The 26016-nt window shown below is 38.0% G+C and overlaps 5 protein-coding genes across 6 annotated transcripts; 4 read left to right on the top strand and 1 right to left on the bottom strand.

Annotated features, from left to right (window-relative positions):
- Window positions 1-1981: 1981 nt before the first annotated feature.
- Window positions 1982-5358, top strand: LOC122024287 (receptor-like protein kinase THESEUS 1). 2 transcript variants are annotated; one of them, XM_042582878.1, is made up of 2 exons: window positions 1982-2407; window positions 2515-5358. In XM_042582878.1, exon 2 carries the CDS (start codon window positions 2638-2640, stop codon window positions 5158-5160), a length of 2523 nt encoding a protein of 840 aa, XP_042438812.1. In that variant the 5' UTR covers window positions 1982-2407; window positions 2515-2637; the 3' UTR covers window positions 5161-5358. The 2 variants fall into 2 exon arrangements, with proteins under 2 accessions (XP_042438812.1, XP_042438814.1); XM_042582880.1 differs by having other exon boundaries at window positions 2029-2407; window positions 2522-5358.
- A 511-nt stretch (window positions 5359-5869) lies between these two features.
- On the top strand, window positions 5870-7239 carry LOC122022838. The gene is made up of 2 exons (XM_042580952.1): window positions 5870-6140; window positions 6327-7239. The coding sequence occupies exons 1-2, from the start codon at window positions 5870-5872 to the stop codon at window positions 7028-7030; spliced, it is 975 nt and encodes a 324-aa protein (XP_042436886.1). The 3' UTR covers window positions 7031-7239.
- Window positions 7240-7283: 44 nt separating this feature from the next.
- LOC122025513 lies at window positions 7284-11575 on the top strand. The gene is made up of 7 exons (XM_042584325.1): window positions 7284-7811; window positions 8833-8910; window positions 9244-9278; window positions 9365-9420; window positions 10195-10296; window positions 10467-10551; window positions 11348-11575. Exons 1-6 carry the CDS (start codon window positions 7398-7400, stop codon window positions 10523-10525), a joined length of 744 nt encoding a protein of 247 aa, XP_042440259.1. The 5' UTR covers window positions 7284-7397; the 3' UTR covers window positions 10526-10551; window positions 11348-11575.
- Window positions 11576-14056: 2481 nt separating this feature from the next.
- On the top strand, window positions 14057-14610 carry LOC122022615. The gene has a single exon (XM_042580648.1). The coding sequence runs from the start codon at window positions 14299-14301 to the stop codon at window positions 14551-14553; it is 255 nt and encodes an 84-aa protein (XP_042436582.1). The 5' UTR covers window positions 14057-14298; the 3' UTR covers window positions 14554-14610.
- A 163-nt stretch (window positions 14611-14773) lies between these two features.
- On the bottom strand, window positions 14774-22695 carry LOC122023478 (B3 domain-containing protein Os07g0563300-like). Its single transcript, XM_042581600.1, has 13 exons — window positions 22333-22695; window positions 21763-21844; window positions 21541-21639; window positions 20646-20970; window positions 20156-20567; window positions 19928-20024; window positions 19183-19357; window positions 18721-18797; window positions 18454-18502; window positions 18137-18369; window positions 16483-16532; window positions 15930-15958; window positions 14774-15749 (listed from the first exon to the last, which is right to left on the bottom strand). The coding sequence occupies exons 1-13, from the start codon at window positions 22494-22496 to the stop codon at window positions 15211-15213; spliced, it is 2331 nt and encodes a 776-aa protein (XP_042437534.1). The 5' UTR covers window positions 22497-22695; the 3' UTR covers window positions 14774-15210.
- Between the last annotated feature and the right edge of the window lie 3321 nt (window positions 22696-26016).

The following is a 26016-nucleotide window of genomic DNA, read 5'->3' as shown; positions in this document are numbered from 1 at the left end:
AAGAGGCAGAGGGGCCAGATCCTCACATGCACACACATCAAATCATGCACAACGGAATTCAAGTTGTAATTCATTAAATCATGTAAAACGTCAAATCACGACGACGGTGGTTGGTCCCCGTCGAATTCATTCATTGGAAAAAAGAAAAAATCTTTTCAAAAAGTTGCCCTTTCGTTATTGGAATAATAAAAGTGCATTCTGTTTTCGTATATGTAAAGATGCGTTTGATTCAAATTATCATGTATAATCTTAGTTATGTGATTATCAAATAATCACATAACTAAAATTATGAGGAAATTTTTTTTATTTTTTACATTTTTTTAATTTTAATTAATTTATTTTATTTTAATTTTTTTTTAATTTTTTTGTTTTTTTATTTTTTAAAAAAATTTCAAATTTTTAAAAAAAATTTAAAATTTTTTTAAAATTTATATTTTTTAAATTTATATTTTTTAAATTTATATTTTAAAATTTTTTATATTTTTTAAAAAAAAAATTTAAAATTTTTAAAATATTTTTTTATTTTTTTACATTTTTTTATATTTTTTCTCTATTTTCATGTTTTTTCTTATCTGAGGGTATTTTTGATATAATTTATAGTTAAAAATAAAAGTTTTTTCTCCTAAAATATGTTACTTGATTTTAACCGTGTAAATATGCAAATAGCTCTGTTTTTTTTTTTTCACTTCCTCTGCCTTTGCTTCTCTCCTCCATTTCTTAGGCAAAGATAGAGAAAGAAGATATCATAGACATAAAGCAAGATGGCGATAGCTTACTACTTAATTATGAAGCAATCCCCCCATAAATTTCGCCTCTTCGTGGTGGGAAAAAGCGAAGAAAACATAGCAGAGAGGCAACCAACCACATGCTCTACTGAGACAGACCACAACAGCTGGGATTTCATTCACATTGCCCAAGATTTTGCCCAATAATATATATGGTGCCATGGTGGTGGGGTGATGGTCGCCTGAATGTATGGATTTCTTTTGCATTTCTTTTGGTTGGGTACTCAAGCCAAAGGTAAAACGAACCATCCGATTGAGCTAAATGAGCTCAAGTCATTGTTGGTTTGAGAACACTTACGCACTGTTTGAGAAGCGGGAAAAAAGGATGAAAAGAAAGGAAAGGAAAGGAAAATTTGAAATGCCGTCTAAATGGAAGTGAGCTATGGAAAATAAAAATAAGAAAGGATAAATTTTAATTTTTTACCTATTAAATGGAAGAATTTTTTATACTCCATTTAGGAAAATCATTATTTTAGATATTCTTTGTATCGTGACAAAAAATACTCGGATCGTCTAATTTGCACCGCCCGACGCTCGCACTCCGTTGACACTGATGTCGACATCGACTTCGATGTCAACTTTTACGTAAACGTCAATGTTGACTTCGATACCGACTTCAACGTCGATGTCAATTTCAACGTCAATGTCAATTTCAATGCTGACGCTGATGTTGATGTCGACTTTAACAAATAAGATACACTTGCTTAAATACGTAAATTTTAATCAATAAATATATACAAGATATATTAAGTTCTTAAACACATAAGTATATCATTACCTTCACTTTCCAAACACAATTACATATATTATGTTAATAAATCTTCCTGTCTTTTCAAATAAATAGAATATAAATATTTTATTTTTTCTCTCTTTCTTTCTCTTTCTCTCCCTTAATAAACTTTGGGTCACCCAATCCAAACATAAGGTTACGATATATCTCTTTACTACACTGTTTCATGTGTCCTCGTCTATTTTAACTTTGATCGTCATGCAAATCGTCAATGCGCCGTTGAAATGAGCGAGATTCCCTTGATGACGAATGCAGAAGAAATGCTAAGGGTAGCAAGTAGTAGTGTAAAGATTTGATGATGTTTACTTACTAGTTTCTGTTATTGCTATTATTATTATTTTTGACGGATATACAGTCCACTATAAACTAACTAACCTCGTAATATCATTGCTATTATTGTCCAAGTTGTTCATTGCTTCATCTGCTTCCTTTAAATGTCTTACGCCGTGCTCTCTCTGTCGCTTAGCCTGCTGCAAAATTGCTTTTTTTATTCGCCTCAAAATCAAGTGGAGAACAGCGAGCGAGCGAGAGAGATGATCGATGATCGAAGTGGGTCCTCGGAGTAGGTGGCGACAGCCTCATCCGATTACTTCCCCAGCCTGGAAAGGCGCTGTTTTTGGGTAGATCAAAAGGCCTCCCCACTGATCTGATACCGAAAACAAAAAGGGCAGCAGACAGCAAGAGAAAACCCTCCCTCGATCCTCCTCTCTCCCCTTAGACTGCCGTTCTTCGCCGCATTTTCGCTCCGGAACAGTTCCCGGATCACTCCGCAGCTAGAAGTTACGACCTTGGAGGGAGAGGGAGGAGGAGATTTTTCCGCATTGAGCTCCAGGTCAGTTCTTCGTCTTCCCCAGAGCGATCTACGAATATGAAGTTTTTTTTGGAAGCTCGACGTCAGTTTTTACTCACTAGGCGCTCGTTTTGCTTGCTTGATGTTAGTTTTCAGGAATAGAGTAGAGATCTGTGGAGTGAACTACTGTTGATTTACTTTTCTGGCGGGGTTTTGTAGCATGCGTAATCGCATTTTGTTCTAGGAGCAGGGAAATTAGGGTTCTTACAAGTATGAGGTTGATCTGTTTGCTCCTTGCGATCCCTGCCTTTTTTATTCTTGATGCTTCCTTTGCGGCGTTTGCTCCGATTGATAACTATCTCCTTGCTTGTGGAGCTTCTCAGAATGTGTCATTCCAAGGCCAAGTTTTCCTTCCCGATTCACAAGAATCATCCTTTTCCTTAGGAACCTCCGCCGACGGCGTCTTCTCCTCCTCCTCCTCCAATTCTGCTCTCCCTTCCCCGATTTACCAATCTCTTCGCTTCTTCACCCAGCCGGCGCACTACAATTTCGATATCCGGCAGGAGGGCCGCCACTGGATCCGCCTTTACTTCTATCCGATTCCGAATTCCGGCCATGACTTGGTCTCTGCTCCTTTGACAGTGGTGACAGATGAGTTTGTCCTCATGAACAACTTCACCTTCAAGAACTCCAACCGCACCTACATGTTCAAGGAGTACTTGGTGAATGTGACCTCTGATTCGTTGGCCCTCACTTTCATCCCCGCCAACGGCTCCATCTCATTCGTGAATGGGATCGAAGTCGTCTCTGCTCCTGATGGCCTGATCTATGACCAGGCCCTTGCAGTGCCTAATGCTCCTTTCAGTGGCATCTCTGCTCTTGGCCTTGAAACCATGTATCGGTTGAACATGGGCGGCCCTCTGCTCACTCCATTGAATGACTCCCTTGGGAGGACTTGGGAAAATGATGCCAAATACCTCCATGTGAACAGCTCTGCAGTGAAGGTGTCTGCCGAACTCGACAGTATAAATTACCCTGATGGAGTCACAATTGAGACAGCTCCGAGGTGGGTTTATGCCACTGCAGAAGCAATGGGGGATCCGAATGTCACAGATTTGAATTTCAACATCACCTGGGTCTTCTCAGTTGATCCGAGCTTCCAATACTTGATCCGTCTCCATTTCTGTGATATTGTTAGCAAGGCTCTGAACACACTAGTGTTCAATGTGTATGTCAATTCCGACATTGCCATTGCCAGCCTTGATTTATCGTCACTGAAAAGTGACTTGTCTGTGCCATACTACAAGGATTTTGTTGCAAGCTCAAATGGTTCGAACACGATGACCGTCAGTGTGGGTCCGGATACAATGGCTGATTTCAGTAATGCTATTCTTAATGGTTTGGAGTTCATGAAGATTAGCAACGATGCTAAAAGCTTGGATGGAACCAGTGCCGTTAAAGATCTTCTACCTGATTCATTGTCATCGAAGAATAAGTTGGGTTTGGTAATTGGAGTCGTGTTGGGCTCGTTGATTGGCATCTCTGCTACAATTTTGTGCTACTTCTGTTTCGTCATTCGAAGAAGAAAAGCTAGCTCCAATAATCAACCATGGCTACCACTTCCCTTTTATGGGATGAATTCCCACTCCATCAGTAAAGTCTCCACAACTTCTCATAAGAGCGGAACAGCAAGTTGTATATCTTTGGCTTCTACAAACCTTGGCCGGGTTTTCATGTTCCAGGAGATCTTTGATGCCACCAACAGGTTTGATGAGAGCTTGCTTCTTGGAGTGGGTGGGTTCGGAAAAGTCTACAAGGGGACGTTGGAAGATGGTACTAGGGTAGCTGTCAAGCGAGGAAATCCTAGGTCTGAGCAAGGTATAGCTGAGTTCCAGACTGAGATTGAGATGCTGTCCAAGCTCCGCCATCGCCACCTTGTCTCGCTCATTGGCTATTGTGATGAGCGCTCCGAAATGATACTGGTCTACGAATACATGGCAAATGGGCCTTTAAGGAGTCATCTTTACGGCACTAACCTTCCGTCCCTCTCGTGGAGACAACGGCTTGAGATCTGCATTGGTGCTGCACGAGGGTTGCATTACCTTCACACTGGTGCAGCTCAGAGCATCATCCACCGTGACGTGAAGACAACAAACATCCTTTTGGATGAGAATTTTGTCGCGAAGGTGGCAGATTTCGGCCTCTCAAAGGCTGGTCCTGCGATTGATCAGACCCATGTTAGCACTGCAGTGAAAGGGAGCTTTGGTTACCTCGATCCTGAATACTTCCGGAGGCAGCAGCTCACTGAGAAGTCAGATGTGTACTCCTTCGGGGTCGTGCTGATGGAAGTTCTCTGCGCGAGGCCAGCACTCAACCCCATTCTGCCGAGGGAACAAGTGAACATCGCGGAGTGGGCAATGGCATGGCAGAAGAAAGGCATGCTTGAAAAGATTCTAGATCCAGCATTGGCAGGGAAAATCAATCCAGCTTCACTCAAGAAATACGGCGACGCAGCTGAAAAATGCTTGGCAGATCAGGGAGTCGACAGGCCGTCAATGGGTGATGTCTTATGGAACCTCGAGTATGCTCTCCAGCTCGAGGAGACTTCCTCACTTGCCGACCCCGATGATAACAGCATAAGGAGCATTTCTGGTATCCTCCTACCACACATGGAACCGCTTGATCCTAGTAGCTTGAGCATGGCTGAGGGAGTAAATGCCAGCACCGTTGACATCCCTGAAGATGCTACCACAAGTGCAGTATTCTCTCAGCTTGTAAACCCTAGAGGAAGATGAAAAGTTAGTATCATTTTTTTGTGTTTGCTTGCTGCTGCACAATTTTCAAATTAAGCTTGAGAGATCTTTATCATTTGTTTCCCATTCCATCTTTTCCTTTGTTTCAATTTGTAATATATTTTCAATATGATGAGATTATTTAGCTTATGAAACATCAATGACAGAGATTTAATTGCATCCATGTGCTTGTTTTTTTTATTCGATTGGCAAATTGGCATTGAAAGTCAGATTTCATTCGCAAGTTGTGTTTGTCCTAACTATTTGAAGTCGATTGCGACTACATGCTATATCTGAATATTCGACAATTAAAAAGGGAATTCTCTTCGTATAGAATTCTATAGAGGTTCCTTCACAGAACTTCCATTTGCAAGTGCTTCTAATTGTAAAACCTGACTTTTTTTGTTTCCCAATGATCTTTAATTTGACAGTTGACTTTTGACATTGTCATAGTGAAAGAAACAAAGTTCTCTCCATGTTACTGAAACTGATACCACCGATCAGGTTCTCATCCTCACGTTGACTTTTCAGCACCCAAAACTATAAAAAAAAAAAAAGCTGCCCACGTTCCTGGAAGTCTGAAACTAGATTTGTGAGTTTGTATTAAAATCATTCTCGTTTACTTGAATGGATATAGAGACTTGGGACTCCAGCAAAGTGATGTATATTTATATGTATATATATCTTGTATCGAACACACAAGTGTGAGAAGATGATGATGATGAACAAAACTGGGTCATGCAAGGAGTTGTTGTTGTCGTCATTGCTGCTGCTATGTTTAATTTTGAATAATGTTTATGGCGCGGAAGTTGCTGAGGTTTCGGGAGAGATCAGTCGATTAACGTGCAGAAACAGAGCGAGTCCTTGCTTCCTCCGGCTGATCTCTTGTCCGAGGGAGTGCCCGGAAGTGAGGCCAGAGGATCCCAGAGCTAGAGCTTGTTTCTTGGACTGCAATTCTCCCAAATGCGAAACTACTTGCCGAGGTTGGTGAGGAATTCTAAATGATTTTGTTTTTTTGTAAATTCACGTGAAAATTATAAGAACAATTGAGTAGGCATCTTGATTTTTTTTATAAAAAAATTGAGGTTATTTTGAAATGAAGGGCAATTTTTTCCCTATTTATTTTTTAAAAAAAAAGAGCGAATTAATAGTTAAATAATAATTTTCAGGGCGCAAGCCGAACTGCAACGGCGTTGGCTCCGGTTGCTACGACCCTCGCTTCGTCGGCCGTGACGGCGCCGTCTTCTTCTTCCACGGCGAGAAAGATCACAACTTCGCCCTCGTCTCCGAAATCCACCTCCACATCAACGCTCGCTTCGTCGGCCTCCGTCCTGCCGGCCGCCCCCGCGATTTCACCTGGATCCACGCCCTCGGCCTCCTGCACGGCCGTCACGCACTCACCATCTCAGCCACGCCAGCCGCTCACTGGACCGATGACGTTGACCACCTCGCCTTCGCCCTCGACGGCGAGCCCTTCCACCTCCCCGTAGGCCACCTCTCCACGTGGAGGTCGCCCGACGGGACGCTAACGGTGGAGAGGACCGGGAGCCGGAACAGCGTCGCGGTGGCGGTCGGCGAGGTGGCGGAGGTGATGGTGAACGTTGTTCCGGTTACCGCGGAGGACGATAAGGTGCACGGGTACGGGATACCCTCCGGCGACTGCTTCGCGCACCTCGAGGTGCAGTTTAGTTTCTACGGGCTGTCACCGGAGGTCGAAGGGGTGCTGGGGCGGACGTACCGGCCGGACTTCAGGAGCACGGCGAAAGTGGGAGTGCCGATGCCGATGGTGGGCGGCGAGGACGAGTACCGGACTTCGTCGCTGGTGGCCGCCGATTGCAGTCGCTGCATCTTTGCCCCGGTGGCATACGATTGAATGATTCGTGCTCTGTTTTCTGTGGGAATTGAAGAATCAATCACGAACTGCTTTAATTTGAGAAAAAGAAAATAGGGATTGATTCATGGTTTAGTCGCCTAGTTAATGGCGATCAAAAAGATTTTAATTTTTCAAGATTTTTTCATAATTTTCTTCATAAACAAAAAATTATTCGCTGGAATTTGAAAACCGTTTCTATCTCCTCAGCTTTATCTTTGAAGAAGGTCGCTTTTCAACCGTCCGATTTGGTTGTAATCCAGTTCTCTGGTGAGCCTCGTCGACAGAGACCGAACAAGATTAGTCCGATCCTATCCATTTACCTTCGATCCTTCTTCCTCCCCACTTGCTTACGAATGATCTGTCAACCATGGCCTTTCTTCTAGGCTCCCCCCTTTCTCCCCCAATTTCCAGGAGCTCCGCTCACGGTCTTCGCTTCCAAAGATGCCGGTTTTCACCAAGGTTTCTCCAGCGCCCTGTCGTTTGCTCGCTGCGGAAGCAGAAGAGTATTTATCTGCGTAGGAATGCGCGCTTCGTGAAGCATAAGCGGCAGGAGTTTCCATTTTCTGGAGGGTACTTGAAAGATTTGAGCTTGGTGAGTAAAGGGCGCTTCTTTAGAGCTAACCAGGGTTTCGGTTTCAACGACGGCGGCGGCGGCGGCGGTGGATGGGACAGGAGCTCCACCACAAGGGTGTTGGGCAATCTGGTTTTGGCTATTGGGCTGACATACCTTACCGTGACTGGGCGGCTTGGTTGGATCTTGGATGCTATCGTTTCCATCTGGGTAAGTACCTTCTCCTTTTCTGGGTGACTAGGGTTTCATCTGGTTCTTGTTCTATTAGTTTCCCTATCATGTAGTTGTATTGATATTTAATCCAATTTGGCACTCTGTATCTACTATATTCATGACTGATTTTATCATCCAGAAAAAAGAACTATTCATCTTGACTATGGAGTGAGTTAAGTGTCGATTACATGAATTTTATTCTTCCATTGATCTCTATGCAAGCAACTGTAGATTGAGATAGGAAAATTTTGTATTAGGAGATAGGAAATAAGTAAGATACTGGCAATCAACTTACTCTAGCATTAGATACTCCTCTCGTTTATTCTCAGCAAAAAGTTGACCTCCAATTAAGTACAACAACTATCATCTTATCTACATTCAGTGTGGAAAATCTTTAGTTCTCATTTTTGGGTTTCTTTTGGTGAACATAGTTTGATAGGTAATGTGATTGTCAAGTTAAGAAGTTTCCTTGATGAAAAATGAGTAAGAATAGATGAACTTTATTTCTAACCAGTGTTGTAACCAGTGACTCAGATTTTTGGATAATTGATAATAAAATGTGATCCAGAGATTCCTGGATTTAAAAAGTGGTACCTTAATCTAAGTTTGTTATTATGTTCTGAGATGATGTGTTTCTTGTACATGCTTGTAAAAGCTGGGGAACTTTGAGTCTTCTCGGACACAGATTTATTGAAAATTTTGGATAAGATAGCGAGACATGACTTTTTATCAAACTAACTGCTGGGATATGATACCTAAATGAAGTTGCTTGTTATTTGATACTCTAGCAAACCTACCTTCTACCTAGAGATGTTTAGCAGGGCATTCAATCATTTCCCCTCCCCCCCTTTTATTTGTATATTGGACCGGTTAAAAACATGCTTTATAAAGCTTACCAGGAAGACTAATTTCAATGAAGACCTATGACATTTTACTTGTCTCTTCATTTTATCTGGTGAATCTTTTATATCTGATTTCAAGTTTCTGAATGTATGACTGAATTGGTTCATGCCAACAGCTTCTTGCAGTTTTGTTACCTATCATAGGTTTGGCCGCTTTCCTCTGGTTCGCTGGACGCAACATAGTTCAGAGCAATGTGAGTATATTCAGTTAACTAAAAGTCTTTGTAAAACTCTCCACTCTGTTACCTGCCTGATATATTAGATAAATAAAAAAATGTCATTCGGTCACTAAATTGTCATATATATTCATAATATGTGTATGCATTCAATTACTTGTAAAGTTGTTTTGAATAGCTTGAACACTGAAACTATTAGTGATTTATTAAGGTGTCAACATGTAGGACTTCTATCTTTTTCCCTTTGTAGAGTTTAAGCTTTTAAGCTTTGACTTTTTTTAAACACTCCATAGTTCAATTTTTTGAAGTCTGTCCGGAAGTTGATTTACATCTTTCCACTTCCACATGCAGTGTCCCAACTGTGGAAATGAATTTCAGATTCTGAAGTAAGCATGCCGATGGACCCATGGTTCTCTACTTTGTCATTAATCTGACATAGTGGCTAAATTAAGTACAATGTGTTTTCTTCTAGGTCGGCTACTAAAGATGGCCCACAACTGTGCCCATTTTGTAGTCAACCATTCTCTGGTACTTTACTATCTTGATTTTAAAGCCTTATTCGTGTGATTGATTTTTCTATCATGACATAGATTCTGTTTTCTCTTTTCTGCCTTGAGCTAGTTATTCAACAAATCTAGTTTTTGCACGTAACTAGAAAAGACATCCCTTTAGAATGCCTTTTAAATTGCAAATCATATATTTTCTTGTTAGTTTTCTTCCTATCTACTAATGTGATGTTTATTTTTTGACCTTATGACATGTGTTTTATCGGCTCTACTCAGCTATGATTTTTCTGCCAGCTGGGTTCATATGTTGCTCATGACCGAGGAGAGTCACTTATAGATTATGTAACTTAAGTACCATACATGAACTTCTAGTTTCAAATATGGTGTAGCTGTTTAGGTCATATGCTAGCCATCCATCAGTCACCCACATTTGTATACTACCCAATTGCATCAGTTATTACAGAAACAATTACAGTCAATTATCTTGTAACATTAATAATTGGTGACAATTGCAGGATTTAAAAATATCCTCATAACCTGAATAATTGGGTAGAATTGCAAGATTTAGAAATTATGGCTTTTAAAATTAATAATTGGAAGCACTTGTAGGGAGTATAGTCAGAATCCTTGTGAAAGTTTTTCCTGGATGAAAATATGAATTAGCCATTGATTGTTAATTTTATGGTTTCTTTAGATGAATAAAGTGAGTTTTGTCTACTGGTCGTCCATTGAAGTATCTTTGTGCATGATTTAGGAAAGCTAAGACAAGCTTTTTCTCTGATATCTGTGATTGCAGTTCAGGGTGACATATTTATAAGAGAGCCTTCAGGATTCACGTCTGACCGTTCGACAGGTTATAGACAAGCCTTCAATGGATTCTCACCCCGAAAGGAGAAAGGTAGTTAATGTTTCATAGCTGCAGTTTGTTTTGTACCGACTGTTTATTATGTCGGATTACTTTCTGATGTTTATATCGCTTTGGCTAGTGAGCTGTTTTGTAGAGTTCCTTTGTTCAAAGAACATTTGCTGAAATTGTAATATTACCATTAGAATTTTTAACAACTGCAGGTAAGACCTCTTCTACCGTGGTTGTTGACATAGAAGCAGATGTTAAAGACATTGACTGATGTGTTTCTCAAACAAGATTAAAATGGTAAGAAGTCTATTAGTTTATAATGGCTGAATTCTTTCTCACATTCCTAAGGTTTTGAGAACATGGTCGCTAAGTGAAAGCACTAACTTCGCAATAGATTTTTTTTTTCATGTTTGGATATGTTTTAAGGTTTCGTGTAACATGCATGAGACCTGCTCCAAACTGATATTTTGCACTTCTATCGCTTTGATTGCAGCAAGCTTGAGTACCAAATATCTTATAATTTGAATGAAATGTTTCATGTTTTTTTTATAGTTATCAAAGTCACTTGGCTTGATATTTCTGTAAGGATTTTAGACATTTTGTATTTATTATTTCCGGAGAGATTTACGAGATACATTTTACAAGATAAAGACGAGATGCTTAAACTTGAGATGTCCCTTTCCTGTTTTGTTTCTCTCTTACATTCAAAGTAATTGTCAATGCAGTATCTCACTGAAACAATCTTATATGCGTTAGTTCATGAATTGTTTTCATAGACGTATTGGTTTACCTGGAAGTTTTTTGTCACATGTTATTGATATTAGTTTACCTACAAGTTTGGTGTCAAATCCATGATATCGAGGTCATACGGGAAAATTTTTACCATTGCATAAAAATAAACTGTATGTTAGATCTTGCATCCTTCCTGCTAGAGACTAATTAAAGTCCTTCCAACTAGATCATTTGACCATTCAATTGAGCGTATCAAGTTAACGAATCGCTTCCTCTAGTTTGACAAAGTTCTTTCTTTACGCATCATAATCTTATTATTTACAACATCCAACAATTTTTTTTTCTGTTTTTTTTGATGCAGTGCTCTCGCGATTCCCATCCAAACCGGAGGACGACAACTAACAGTCAAAATAGTATCCATGACAATGAATCTTTCAGATCCTCATATAGATTGTATCGAAAACAATTGTAGATCAGTGGGTAAGTAACAAAGATCACAAATGAACATCAATGTCTGTTTACTTCAAATCCTGTAAATAGAAGTTTTTATTGTGTGGTCTATAAAAATTTTGTTCTTTTAGCAGCTTAATTCACATGTAGATTGAGAGACTTAATTAGTTATAGAGGAATAATGGTGCGTTTGGTTTGCAGGGATGGCTATTTTATTCCTTTTGAACTATTATTAGAGGAAATTTAATGCTAATTTTGTCTTGTTGTGTCTACTACAAATGAACAAATAAAGAAATGCAAAATTAAATTAGGGTCGGTCGGTCGGTTCCTGCATGTAATCTAAATATAGTTGACGTCGAATTTATGACCGCCAAGCCATGCAAATCTGTAACGTATTCAACGCGTTTACTGCATTGACTTTTATTCTTCTTCTTGTTTAGTCTTCACACGTCAAACGTTCGTGGTTTAGTTGATGAATGCCGTGTCGGAAAAAGAGGAGGCCTACGTGGTTTTAAATATTTTTGAAATTATAAATTTCGAAAGCCACATGATAAAATCTTGAGAGAGGATTTTTGGACTAGAGAGAGGATGATTCATATTATTGTAGTTGGATTGTGATAATGATTCCGTCATAATTAATTATAATTTTATTTTAGATTTATTTTTCTATTCAGATTATAATTTGAATTGATATTGATAGCTTAAAGTTGTCCGAAGGTTGTCCGTGATGGGCGGATGGTCGGGCTGCAAGGCATCGAGCGGGAGTGACCTTCGAGCGATCTCTAACCGTCCATCCTAATCTAAATTATAACCTAAATGAGAAATGATCCTAAGAAGGAATCATAACCAAATTACGACTAATCACAATTACATTATGAACCATACACCTCGTTTTTACCAAATTATGACTAATCACAATTACATTATGAACCATACACCTCGTTTTTAATAATATAAAATAGCATTTCAGCATGTTTCTCATTCTGAAATTATTTTTATTCCAACATTATTTTATAATATGCGGTGTGTTAAAATAATTATTTTTATTTAGTTAAAAAAATTATATATAAAGCTTTTTATAAATTTCTTTTATCACTTGATCAAAATCATTTCAACGATTATTTTTTTAAAAAAATAGTTGCTATAATAGTGTTAATGTGATTTTGATATGTTAAAGTGATTTTGATTAAGTTTATTTTTTAAATCAAATTGATAAAGATTTTTTAATATAAAATACTAATTATGTATGGTATTTTATTTTTTTAATATAAAATACTTTTATCGTATTTTGAGAATGAGAAATATATTAGTGTAAGTTTGATTTTTTTTTAATTAAAAATTTATTTTGATAATTCTAATAATTTGGGTTGTTTTTAAATTTATTTCCTAAAATTTAAAATGTAGCATGAGAATAAAAGGATAATAAATTTAAATAAGTTAAATTACTATTCATACCTTAAAATCTAATTTCCTTATTTTGGATGGGACTAATTTAGCGTATAATTTACTAAAATTATAAATAATGCAACATGAAACTAAATGAATTATAAATCGATAAATTACTGACAAATATTTTAGTAGGCGAACCAGGGACCTAATATCGAAAAAGAAAAAAAGAAATTGTAAATCAACAAAATATAATTATTCTGTTGTATAGTTTATTTTTGACCTATTTTTATTAGTTGCGATTAATTACTTCAATTAATTGTAGAAAGCAAGTATAAAAACAAAGAGTGTTAGTCGGCAACGACGAAGATAAATATTAATATCCATCAGATAACGACGGCGGCGACGAAAGGTGGCCAACGGTGATCATGGCGTCACCTACGCTGCATGGCCAAGTTCCTGATAGAAACAGAGTGAGGAAGGATGAAGAAAGAAAGAACATAATAATAATAACAATAATTTGGAAATATTATATTTTGCTAGTGATTCGTGTGATTATAATATCAGATATGGTAAATCTTAATGGATTCAAATCAATCTGAGATTACTATCCATTATTTAATCTTCTTCAATTCTCGTGTGTTGCCACCTATAAATTAAATAGAGTAGAGTAAGAGGAGGAGTCGTAATTAAGAATTAAATAATCTAGATATTGATTAGAGAGTGGATATGCTGCGTCTCAAGGTGGCGCTGGCCGCCTCAGCCGCCGTGGTGGCGACGGCAGCGGTGCAACTTGGAGATGGAGGACTGTCTTCCATACGACGACGACTGATGGCGACCGAGGTGGGTGAACGGCTGGCCGGCTGGTTCACGCCGCCCTACATCTACGTCCTTCTCAACGCCATCATCCTGTCCATCGCGGCGTTGGACTTGTTCATGCGGCTGCCGTCGGATCCTGCGGCGGATTTTGGGACAGAGCACGCGCGGGGGGCGGCGGAGTGGAGCGGGGAGGAGATGAAGGAGGTCGCGTGGGAGGCGGAGAGATTGAGCGGGTTGACGGAGCTGCCGACGGGATCGCCGGAGGAGCTTTCGGAGGAGGCGGAACTGGTGGAGACGGACCCAAGCCTTAAATCGGATTCTGGGACAGAGCATGCGTGGTGGGCGGCGGTGGAGTGGAGCGGGGAGGAGATGAAGGAGGTCGCGTGGGCGGGGAAGGACGCGGACTCGGTGGAGGAGGAGAGGTTGCCGATGGGATCGCCGGAGGAGTTGCCGGTTGTGATCCCGTTCGGCTACCTGAGGAACGGCAAATCCAAATCCAACATTTGTAATTCATTATTTATTATTTTTCTTTTCCAACACCCATCAGCGGCACAATCGTACGTAATTATCTAGTGTACAGATAAGGCGGCGCGGAGGAAGAGACGGAAGCCGAGGCTGCCGCCGGCGGACTCTCTGGAGTCGATTTGGCTGGCGATCATGGAGGGCCGCGGCGGATCACGGAGGACCGCCCGCGACGACGACAACGTGCAGGCGGCGACGACCGAGAAGGCGTCGTCGGAGATAAAATCTCTGCAGGCGGCGACCGAGCTGCGGAGGGATTCGTGGCTGGAGAAGGAGGAGCTCAACCGGCGGGTGGAGGCGTTCATCAAGAAGTTCAACGACGAGATGCGGCTTCAGCACCAGCGATCGATGCAGCAGTACGTTGACATGATCAATCGCGGCTGTGCTTGATTATTTTATTTGTGAATAATACAACTAATCGAATTATATTGTGAATATATAAAATTATATAGACAAGTTTTTTTTTTTAACTTGCTTGGATGCTTTCTTTTGATGTTCTAAAGAATTTAATATGATTTTTTTTTTGAAAAAAATAATAAGAAAACTTTTATTCTTCTTATATGGGCCTCATCTCATTTCCTTCTGCAGTAGAAATCACAACCAAATAACAAGAAAAAGGCTGGAAAAACTAAAATGAAAGTGTCGCATCATAGATTACGCTGACTTCATCACTCTTTGCATATGCGAAAGAAGTCACGAAATTATCTTATAGCCGACTGTGAAATGACTAGGGAGTTAACGAAATTTTTCCTCCAAAACATCCAACCGCGGAAAAAAAACTAAAACGAAAGGACCTTCCCACACTCGCTAACGATTACACGGGACAAAACAGTATGAAGCTCCTTCCAATTAGTTATGTAAGAAAAAAGACTAAATAAAGGAGGTTGATGTATACGTTAATGTAACTTGCCTGAGCACTGCACATCAGTTTGCAAACCAGCAAGCAAACTGTGAGAGGTTGATGTTGACCATGAAATTGCCTACTTGGCTATGGCAATCTCACTTTGGTTTGGCATCGTCTCACCACCATGTTACTTCCCGTAAGTCTCAGTAGGGTACCAGTGTCACAGTTTGCTGTAGTGTTGATGGTTCTTCCTCCCGCTCCGGCTGGATGTTCAAGTCAATCTGGGCGATCTTGAGAGGTGGCGATGCGGATGTTTCTGTATCGACATTTGTGGTTCCTTTCAGAGAGGGAATCTCATCACTTGGGTTTGCACCAGTTGATCGTGGATCATTAGTCCTTGCTTCTGGTAAAACATTGGATGGTGGGATGGTTGATGGTGGTTGCTTCTCTGAAATCTCAAGTTCCTTTTCAGACTGACGCTTCTCGCGCAGCGTTTTGAACCTGCGTCTCACGGTGAGGCAGACGTTGCAATTGCACTCTGGCTTGTGCTTGGGGCCCTTACCGCTAGGAGGCTGTATACAAACAATGCATGAACAGCCAGGCTTGTGCCGAGGATGCTTAGTCGTTGGTTGGGATGCTGGAAGGTTTTCGCCAATAGCAAGACTCGCAAGTGCAGCAAGACGATCAGACACTTCGACATTGTCCTTCTGTGCCTTTGCCTTGCCCCTCTTGGAACCACCTGCTACACATTGAACTATCTTATAGAAATGTTAAACAGAATTAGCCTTACATACCTCAGCACCAAAACACACCTTAACAATAATTAGTAGAATATATTCTTTAATGTGCATGAAAAATCTAACGATGACAAATTGGAAGGTGCAACCTTCCTGTCGAAAAAGATATTATTATTTTGACGCACCTGATTCTTGAGCAGCAATGCAAGCTGACCTGCACACATTGGAAGATATAAGTTATGAATTAAAGAGGATTGAACAATAGTTGACGTGCATAACCTTCTGGTGAATCAACAAAAGTACGTTGCTAATTAATTATGCTTAGACAAATTCTGGAACATGAATTCTAATGACAAATTTCAAACCGATCCATATAATATCTGCTATTTGTTCTGGCAATAGCAGATTAGGTTTGAACAAAGTGCTAGTATCAGCCACTGTTGAACAAGTTTGTTTACAGATCTTTTGTCAATTCAAATACTCAATCGGAGAACTAAACTACTAGGTCGCCGCTTCCCATGAGTTGGCAATTTCTTAAAAGCTTGGGACAAACATATTTGCATGGCTTTTGTTAATCCAAATAATCAATTAGCAATTCATCAAGTGGGTTTCAGTTCTTATATAGACTATTTTTCAACAAACTTTGAACTTATAACATATTCACTCAGTTTGAGGGTATGTTAAAAGCCACTTATGACCATTATGTATAAAATGAGGAAAATGTGCTAGAAAGAATACCCAGCTTGATTTGAGGTCAAGTATGGCATCTTCCCGAGTATAGGTGCTTCCTGTCCAAGACAAAAAAAAAATAGTTTCATGCAAAATAGTAAACAAGGACAAAAAGTTTAAAGAAGGTCTAAGTTCAGCACGACAAAAGCGGAGTGCGGTCTTAAAAAGAGGGGAAAAACAAAATGCTTTACATTTGTCAGAACTATCTTCGAAAAGAAATGCGATGGAAGGTTGAGCTAATAAATTAGTTAATGTACTGTATTAAGATTAAATCAGTGTAAATGTAATCAAGCTATAGCAGAAATTGCACAATGAGTTTAAACCAAAAAATAATTGCTATAATTGCCAAAGAATTGAGTTTTTATTTTGCCCTGCACAAGAATTAGTACATCTGCAAAGCATGAAGATGGAATTGCATACTGAATAGGTGATGATATACCAAAACTCAAAACAAGGAAAGGATATAACAACACCAACCAAACCTTATCCCACTAGGTGGGGTCAGCTAGATGAATCTTTTTATGTCATTGGGTTCTATCCCCTACTATATCATCATCTGTACTTAAATAAATTTTATCTTGTTTTATTGTTGCTCTTCCTTTTCATGGTTTGATATGTGTATTTATCATAATTTCACATTGCCAACAGTATATAATGTGATGAAATACCAAAACTCAAAACAAGGAAAAGATATAACAACCAAATCTTATCCCACTATGTGTGCTCGGCTATATAGATTCTTCTATGTCATTAGGCTCTATCCCCTACTATATCATCATCTATACTTAAATAAATTTTATCTAGTGTTATTGTTCTTAACTAAGTTTTTTTTTTTCTTCCTCTTCCTTGTTTGATGTGCATATTTATCATAGTTTCACATCGCCTAACTGGAGCATTTATTGATCGTCTAAGTACATGTTCATACCATCAAATCAAGGAAAGGATACAACATATAAAAAGGAACAAAAATGCTTCAGAAAATAATATAATAGGTCATGAATAAAAGCATCAGAACGAACACTGAAAGAGAGTAATTAAAGTAGCCCCTTTGAAATAGCAAATTAAAAGCTAAATTCAGTCTCATAGTTAGTATAATGGAGGAGTGAATGATGAAACTGAAAGAGGGAAAACTAGGTTAGTTTAATTGTATTTTGATAAATGCTCTACTGTTTTATTACTTATTGGTCATTTATTGGTCATTTATGTATCTAATAATATTGTTTCTCGGACTGTTAGATGTCTGACATAACTGACAGAGCCAGGCACTTAATGATTGGACTAGGTTAGTTATGTTTTACTGGATAGAAGGTGAATTAATTAGGAAAAGAGAAATATCCATGTGATCTAACTAAAACTATCTGTATTCTGTAGCACTTGAGCCACGTCAAAACAGTGCTAAAGAACACAAACTTCACTGATTGGATAATGGCTCACTTAAGCAGGTAAAGATGCACCCAATGGATACTCACTACATGACTATTATAAATGTGGACATACGGAAAAATTGTTACAAATGACTAAACGTGTAAAATGAACAAGGAAGCCAAAGAATGGGACAGGGAATAAAAACCTCAAAATCTAATATGGTGAACCTCATGACAGGATTTAAAAGTTAAATATCAGCATTGCAATTATAACATGGTGGATACGTTAAGTTGTTCACCTCATATTCCTCGAACTCATGGCCTTCAATAACAACAATGCTAGGAGAAGAATTTGGAGGTGGATGGAGCAATTTTTGAGCCTCTTCCCATGTTAGTTTCAAATCCATGGATTCCTCATTTTCGATTCTAAGGCGTTTATTCTTTGAGCCAAGTGTTTTGGCTTTCCTTTTGCTAGGAACAGGAAGTGACCTGGAAATAGACACATCCTTTTGTATAGGCCAGGTAGACTGATCTGTTGCATTGACCAAATCGAACAATCATATGATACTTTATATTTGAAAAACATCTAGAGGGAAAACAACATTTTTCTCATTACCTTCTGGTGGTGATGACAAATCATTGCCAGAATTGTGTGTTTTAGGATCCTGCAGTTTACAAAGTCTGAATTAAGATTTCAAGATGTAAATCATTCAAATTGAGGCATTGACAAAACATTTAAATGAAAGGTTCTATGAGCATAGAAGACATCGGTAATTTCTATACATATTTATACATCAAGAACACAGGATTTCTCCATTTTGTAACCTAGATAATCCTTGCCAAGCAAATATGTTTAAGAAATGACAATATTTGACTAACCAACCTGTTCATTAGAGTTGCTAGAAGCCTTTCTAAATCCCATGACAAGCTTTCCTTCTGGATCTATCCTACTAAATGTAACTGCAGAAACACATTTAGTTTCAAACGCACAGAAAAGATGTCCCTACATGTAATTGTAAAATTACACTTGTATGTATAACCAGCACAGCCTTCATATTAGAAGTGCAAAATAACAATATAACTAAAAACTAAAACCATTTAGAGAAACAACTTCCAAATTGTTACTTGATATCTCTGTCAGAATTGTTTATGACTAGTGGTAAAAGCTGTTAATTAAACTAATGAATTAAATTCCCGTGGCAAATGGAAAGGACAAATAAAGAAATATGTATATCCATTGATTTTAAAGAATGACACTGATTATCGAGAAGAGTTTTTGGAAACATCTATTAGCAAGTTTTGCAAAGAAAAGATTGGTCAACATGCAATTTAGCTTGAACAATACCTGTGTCACCTGCTTGCAGTTGCATTGCCTGAATACACGGAGTAACCCCTTCCAATACATACATCCTGCTGTTGTTGTTAGGCCAAAATCGAAATTGGAATGTCCAATTCCTTCCACTTGTATCCTGAACTTTTAATGGAAGTCCTTCAGGCTGAGAAATTGTAGGGAAGTATACCTGTGCAAAAACATCACCCATAAGAAGACTCTCACAGAACGATAGACATATAAATAGTACTCTAAATGAGAATCTTCATGTGAATGAAATAGTTGACATACAAGAAACATTTTTTACAAATGCATTTAAGTTGCAAGTACCAAGGTAGTAAGTCTCAACGAGTTGACTAGAGATGCAGTATAATCCATGCAAAGTTGAAGCCGGCATAGAATTACTATCATCCAAAAGTTCCTCAAAATGTATAATCACTTAACTTCAAAAGAGCAATGGAGCACAATTTGTAAATCAAACTATTTGATGGATCAGTAACTCGGATATACATAATCCAATCCCAAGACAATTAATAGGTGGATAACATGTGAACAATATGGATAGATAATTTAATCACTTGGTGAGAATCACATTCCTCTATCCTTATCAGATTTAATCAATCTCACCCTTCATTTAAAAATCAATCATTCTTGCCAAATATTAACTTTAGAAGTACAAGGAGGAATACTTAATTCATAAAATTTAGGGATAGTGTTGCAGAAGTTTCTAAACTAAATATTTAAAAGCTGAAGGAGTCACCTCTGCACATTTCTTGGGTAACACAAGCCGTCCAATCCGGGCAACATCACTAGCAGTTAGCATCTTCTCAAACAAGGGAGTGATGGTGGTTTGTGAACTTGCAATAGTCAAGTAATACTTCCAGTAAAAGTTATGGGAAGGGAGGAACGTCATAAATGGGAAAATCGAGGTAAGAAGAACAATGCAACCAAAACTTTCAAACAAAGAATAAAAGAAATGGAAGGATACCTTCCAGATATTTGTTGTAGATCTTGATCTGTTATCGTAGGCCAATATCGAGGAAGTAATTGTGTTCGTGGAAAGGCATCACCTTTAGTTCTTCCATTGCGCATTTGAACTTGCAATCCAGCTTCAGTGATATGCGGAGGGCACAGCTGGCTTGATAATGGAGAAGTTACTTGAGTTAGTGGCTGATTTGCTGGAAGAGTAATTGGACCTTTTGCTCCATGTGATGATGAAAAGGGAACAGGTAGTCCAACAACAAGAGATGAGTCTTCTTTTGCGACAGGTGATGTTTGCAAATTGATTGGTAGTGGATGCAAATTGGAAGATGGGTTTGGTTTTGTTTCAATTTTAAATCCAGAACTGGTTGAAGGGTCCATAGATACCAGTTTCCTTGTAGAATTTGGATCATTTTCTCCTACAAGAAGACATGAGTTTGACAAATATTAAGATTGCTTACTCTAGTATTTGCTGTAAGAAGGAAATGAGTACAAACCTGTGTTCCCATGAGCGTATCTATCTTGTGAAATGTTGTTAACGCTGCCAGAAATTACTCTCTCAGGCTCAAAGTTTTTTTCATGTGCTGATATATAGTGTCGCCTCCCTGGTGTCAACCTTTCAATGCTACAAGGCCTGTCAAACTCATATGATAGTCTTTGTTGCAAATCAGACTGCATATTTGTCATATTCCACATATGTGGAGCTTGACGCCATTGCCCAGAAAATGGAGTGGTAACCGATTTCCAGGGTTTAGCAGATGAATCTCTCCTTTCAGATACATGTTGCATAAGCATAGAAGGAGAAGACATTTGATTTGGTGTCTAGAAACATATTAGTAGCAAGAAAATCAAGGAGTCAAATAGGTGGACAAAAGTGTGATGTATCTAAAACAATTGTTAATGGATACCGATATTTGCAGCTATCATGGTAGGGAATTAGAACAAACATCAGCATAATATAAATAAATAAAAGTACAGTGTTAATAGCTCAAATTTGGTTCAGTTAAATACAACTGAATGAAATCCTAACCTGCACATAGAATAGAATCACATGACACCAATTTAACCAAATTAACAAATATATCTCAAGGCTTACACTTTTAAAGTGAAAACAGACAGAAGCAATTACACCATTACAGAGTGTCCCAGTTAATCGCACTAATTCTCAATTTCGTTACATGCTCCTATACCATTATAATGTCTAATAAAAAATTATACCAACAAAAGTTCCAAACAATATAATTTGTAGATAAAGACTAAGAAGGTTTAAATCCACGATATGCTGTCATGCACTCAACTAATTTAATACTGCTGTTAGTCGAAGAATAGGATGGTCAAACTGAGAAAGTATTGCATGACATTGACAGAGTGAGGGTGAGTTCTGCCGCTCACCTTTGGAAGAGATTTACTGGCGCATGCAATGCACTCAACTCCTCCAGCGTCAAGATAAATATAAGTTTGAGCTGACACTATACACCCGCAATGCAACCGCTGCAAATAGGACAATTAATAAGGTATACAACACAGCCACAAAGGGCGATTTTGCATTCATGTGAACAGATGAGTAGCATGGTAATAAAACTAGTTAGAATCAAAACAGAGTTCCTCTCTAACCTTGCGGCATGTCTCACAGTTTCTCCAACCAGTAACACCAGAATGAAACGTCTCGCAGAAAGTACCTTGCTCAAATGCACTTCTACAGTAGCAAATAGATATGATTCAATATACGGGGGCGAATTAATCGGAGAGTAAATTAGAAACATTGAACTCTTTTCTATATATATATATACATCATGTATGACTCATCCCAAGAAGAAAAAGGCATCCGTTTAGATCTTTATCCACGATAATTCATGCGGTATTAAACATAAAAAAAAGCATTTAAAAAAATAAAGTCAAACATGTAATTCGCACGGTCGCAGTAGTAGAACTCACATTCAGCAAGCGTGAATCACATAGACCGAACGGAAGGATAGAAGATTCGTTAGAGAGAACAACAGAAGCTGCCTCAATCGCTCGCTGTAAAACCAAATCCGATCACCTCAACGCCCAAATTCGAATGAAAAAACGACCCATTTATGCTAACACGGAGACAATACTTTTTTTAATAAAAAAATGGGGTAAACTAGTGCAAGGAAGCTTAAGGATTGGGGAACCAAGCAAGAGAGAAGGGAAGGGCAGTACGAGCAGCGGCCGCAAAGCTCCGCGATCTCTCCGGAGCGGAGGCGCCACCCCTTCTTCCTCGGCGGCTGGTGATCCGCTACGATTTCCTTGCACTGGGAGTTGAAGCAGATCTTGGTCGCTGGTGGCGCCGCCGCGGACGCCGAATTAGAAACAGGCGCAGACATGGAGACGAGGAAATGGGCATGTAGATTGAAAATCCCAAACCCTACTCTTGAGCTCGCAATCCGGAGCCACGACTCCTCGAATCGGAAGCCAGTAGAGCGGCGAAGGAGAGAGTGGGCGACTTCGATCGAAGGGTAGACGCGGGAGCGATCGAGGAGGCGCAGGAAGAGGGAGATGTGGATTGAGACATGTAACGTAAAATACTACGTGAATTCGGTGAGCGGAGGCTGTAAATAAACCTAGTTTGGTTGGAGAAAATTGCCTTTCACCCCCTGTATTTTCCATCTTTTTAAAAATATTCTTAACATTTTAAAGATTTTTTCATCCTTTGTAGTAAACAATGTCTAACTCTTTAATTACTGAAAATTATCAGGCTTAATTAGAATTAGAATTAATTAAACTAAAAATTACATCCTTTTATTTTTCATATAGGCTATAGCATCCTTGTATTTAACATGAGTACCCTTATAATTCTTAAATTGCACATAATTCCGCCTCCAAATTACTCCTAGCGTTTTTAAAATTTTCACCTTACCCCAATTAAATAATATGCAATGTTCCTTTTTTTTATGAAAAGTAGACCGATGATTATATAAATTATTTACTGCATTATTATTTTATTAGACAACTCAATGATATTAATAACCATGCAGTAAAATAATAAGAATTTAGAAATTCTAATATTTGAACAAAATAAAAAATAAAATATATCTTTTTTGTTGATATGGATATGATGATAAAAACATGGTGAGGGTTATTTATAGAAAGTATTATAGTAAATATTCAGCGCTACCTTATTGCTTGAAGCTATAAATATTCTTCGGAACGAAATTCAACGTCAACAGATTGTTTGTTTCAACACGAAGTTTCTTTTTTTTTTAATATAAATTTTTGAGAAAATTTAATTTGCATAGAGTGAGTTATTTTCTCCCTTCACTTTGTTCCCCACGGGTATAGCTCGGCCCATAACTTCATAAGCGGATGACATAAGATTATTTGGGACGAATAAAATCATCTTTTGTCAGATATTTAGGAAGACGGCTCAATTTATTTGGTTAGTCGGGCCTATCAGATTGAGTTTTCGTGTTTTTAGTTGATATTAAATATTTAATTTATGTCAATTAATTCTGAGATGACTAGTTCAGTCCAGTAAAATATTTTCATTTCATCAAAATAAAATTAAAAAAAAATTCATAACGAACGATCCAGTTCAACGTTCTTAAGTTGACGATTTATTAAAAAAAATTATATCCATTAAATTTGTTGAAACTATCACTGATTATGAGATATTTGAAAAATTGAGAAGGCCCCCTATCATTGGTAGCAAAAAGATGTAATTTGTCATCCCAACAGTCTTATACACTCGATCTCATAACCATTTATGAAGAGATAAATTAAGAAGTTATAGTTATCTAGTGCGGAGAGGATTTTTTTTTTTTTTTTTTTAATTCTAAATCATTACCCTATGATAGTAATTTTGTCTCACACTACTCAAATTAACCCCCTCTTCAGATGAGAAGGCGTCCTATCATTCTACTATTGACGTCCTATCATTGTAGTATTGTGTGAGGGCAATTGAGGTTACCCATTAATCGAACCATGAGTTAGGGCCTAATTAGACCAAACTATTTAACCAATTTAGTCAAGTTAGGAGTCACATTAGAAAGGTTAGTCAGTCCAATGGAGTATGGTTGAGTTAGCCGAGCTGAGCAGATTGATTGGATTAGGTGATTTAGTTTGATCGACCGGACTAAGTAAATAAATCGAGACAAATGCTGAGTTGGGCCGAAGGGATATCAGAGATTTGATTGGGTGGAATAATTTAAATAAGTTAAATTAAAATTTTATTAATTTATTTAAATACGGACCTAAACAAATCAATTATCAATGTATACCGATTCAGGTCTAAGCGAACGGGCCCTAGCGGGCTCAGATTGGTCCGTCTGTTGAAAAAAAAAAAAATCAAAATTTAACTGTAGATTATATATTGAAATTTGTGAATTTTTTTAGGTCAATTATTCAGGCTAATATATATAAGTCTGAAATTAAGAATTAAAAATTTTATTGAAGATTTTTTTTAGAATTATTTATTTATGAAATGATTAAATTAAATTAACTATTGAATTTTTTTTCTTTTTATTAGCTAGTCGTTTAATTCACACTCCATCTTGGATTATGCTGAGTTAAAGATTTCCCGGTCTATTAGAATGATTGGTAGTTCATCCTACCCTGCTAGATGATGATTTTTAATGGATCACGGATCAACTTGCTCCGCCATAACTGGCCATCTTACAGCTTACTTTAGGCTGAGAAGGCCAAGTGGATTTAATTGATTTAGTCAGTTCAATTAGTAGAAGTAAGGGTTAATCTAGCTAAATAAAGCTGAGGGGAGTGATCAAAGGCTTATCTATCTGGGCAAATTGATTTGGATGAAAACTGCAAATTTGACCTCAAATTGCATTTCTATGAGAATTTTCTGAATTTATAATTTGAACAAACTTTATTCATTTGAACACATTGTTTACTCTCCCATAAAAAGGAGAGGCAAGAAATTAAAAAAAATGAAAAAAAAAAAAAAAAAAAAAAAAACTATCATTGTCCCACTCTTCGTCTTCTTTGCTCACAAGCATCTCGAGCCTCTTTCGCCCTACTTGCTTGCCGATCGACCACTAAATCTATCTACTTGCTCACAACTTTGCTTGAGCCTGAGCTTGCAAAGAGGGAGATAAAGACTCATACTTTTTAAGTAAGTCTTATCCGTTCATATACTTGTCCCCTATATATATTAAAAAAATGGAAATATGTGTGCCTTTTAGAATAGAGAAGAATAAATAGCAATAAGTTATTAATTACCCATTTTAATCTCCTATTAAAGATGAAAATTAGGGACGTTTTTTGGAAAGCTCTATGCTTTTATTGACCAAGGATAAAGTTAGGAATTATTTTAGGATTCAAATTTATTTCCTTATATATAAAAGCCCACCTCATAAATTTATCCTTATCCACTATTCCCCCACCCAATTATTTAATTTCCAAAATTACAAAGCACTAAAAACAATTTTAGAATCTATAAATTTTTTTCAATTTCAACGCTAATATAAAGAGAATTACCTTATCTGATAAATAATTGAAGCTTAGTGCGTGAAATAAATTTCCAAAAGAGCCGTTGTTTGAAATTTAGATAATTAGTCAAACCATGTCCCGACTTAAGGGTCCGATTGGACCTTAATTGTCGGTTTTAAATAGTAAAGTATCTTTGATTTGAAGAAGAATAATTATTATTTTGGATTAATTGACTTTTTTAACTTGCAGTTTTGGAAATTAATCTCTGAGAAACATGCATGGAATCGTAAATTTGATTTCATTCTTAATATAGATCCCGCGGTATGTGTCGGTTCGCGGTAGCGCCGAAACCCGAAACGCTTGAAAGCCGATATATCAGGTAGAAACCCGTATCGTGTTTTCCGCCCTTTTGCTATATAAAGAGCTCCTCTGTCTGCGTTGTCTCCTCGCTCTTGCATT

Source organism: Zingiber officinale, chromosome 9B, assembly GCF_018446385.1.
Source record: "Zingiber officinale cultivar Zhangliang chromosome 9B, Zo_v1.1, whole genome shotgun sequence".
In the NCBI taxonomy this organism is placed as follows: Eukaryota; Viridiplantae; Streptophyta; class Magnoliopsida; order Zingiberales; family Zingiberaceae; genus Zingiber; species Zingiber officinale.
Note: the sequence above shows the minus strand (reverse complement) of the source record. Positions and strands in the feature narration are given on the sequence as shown.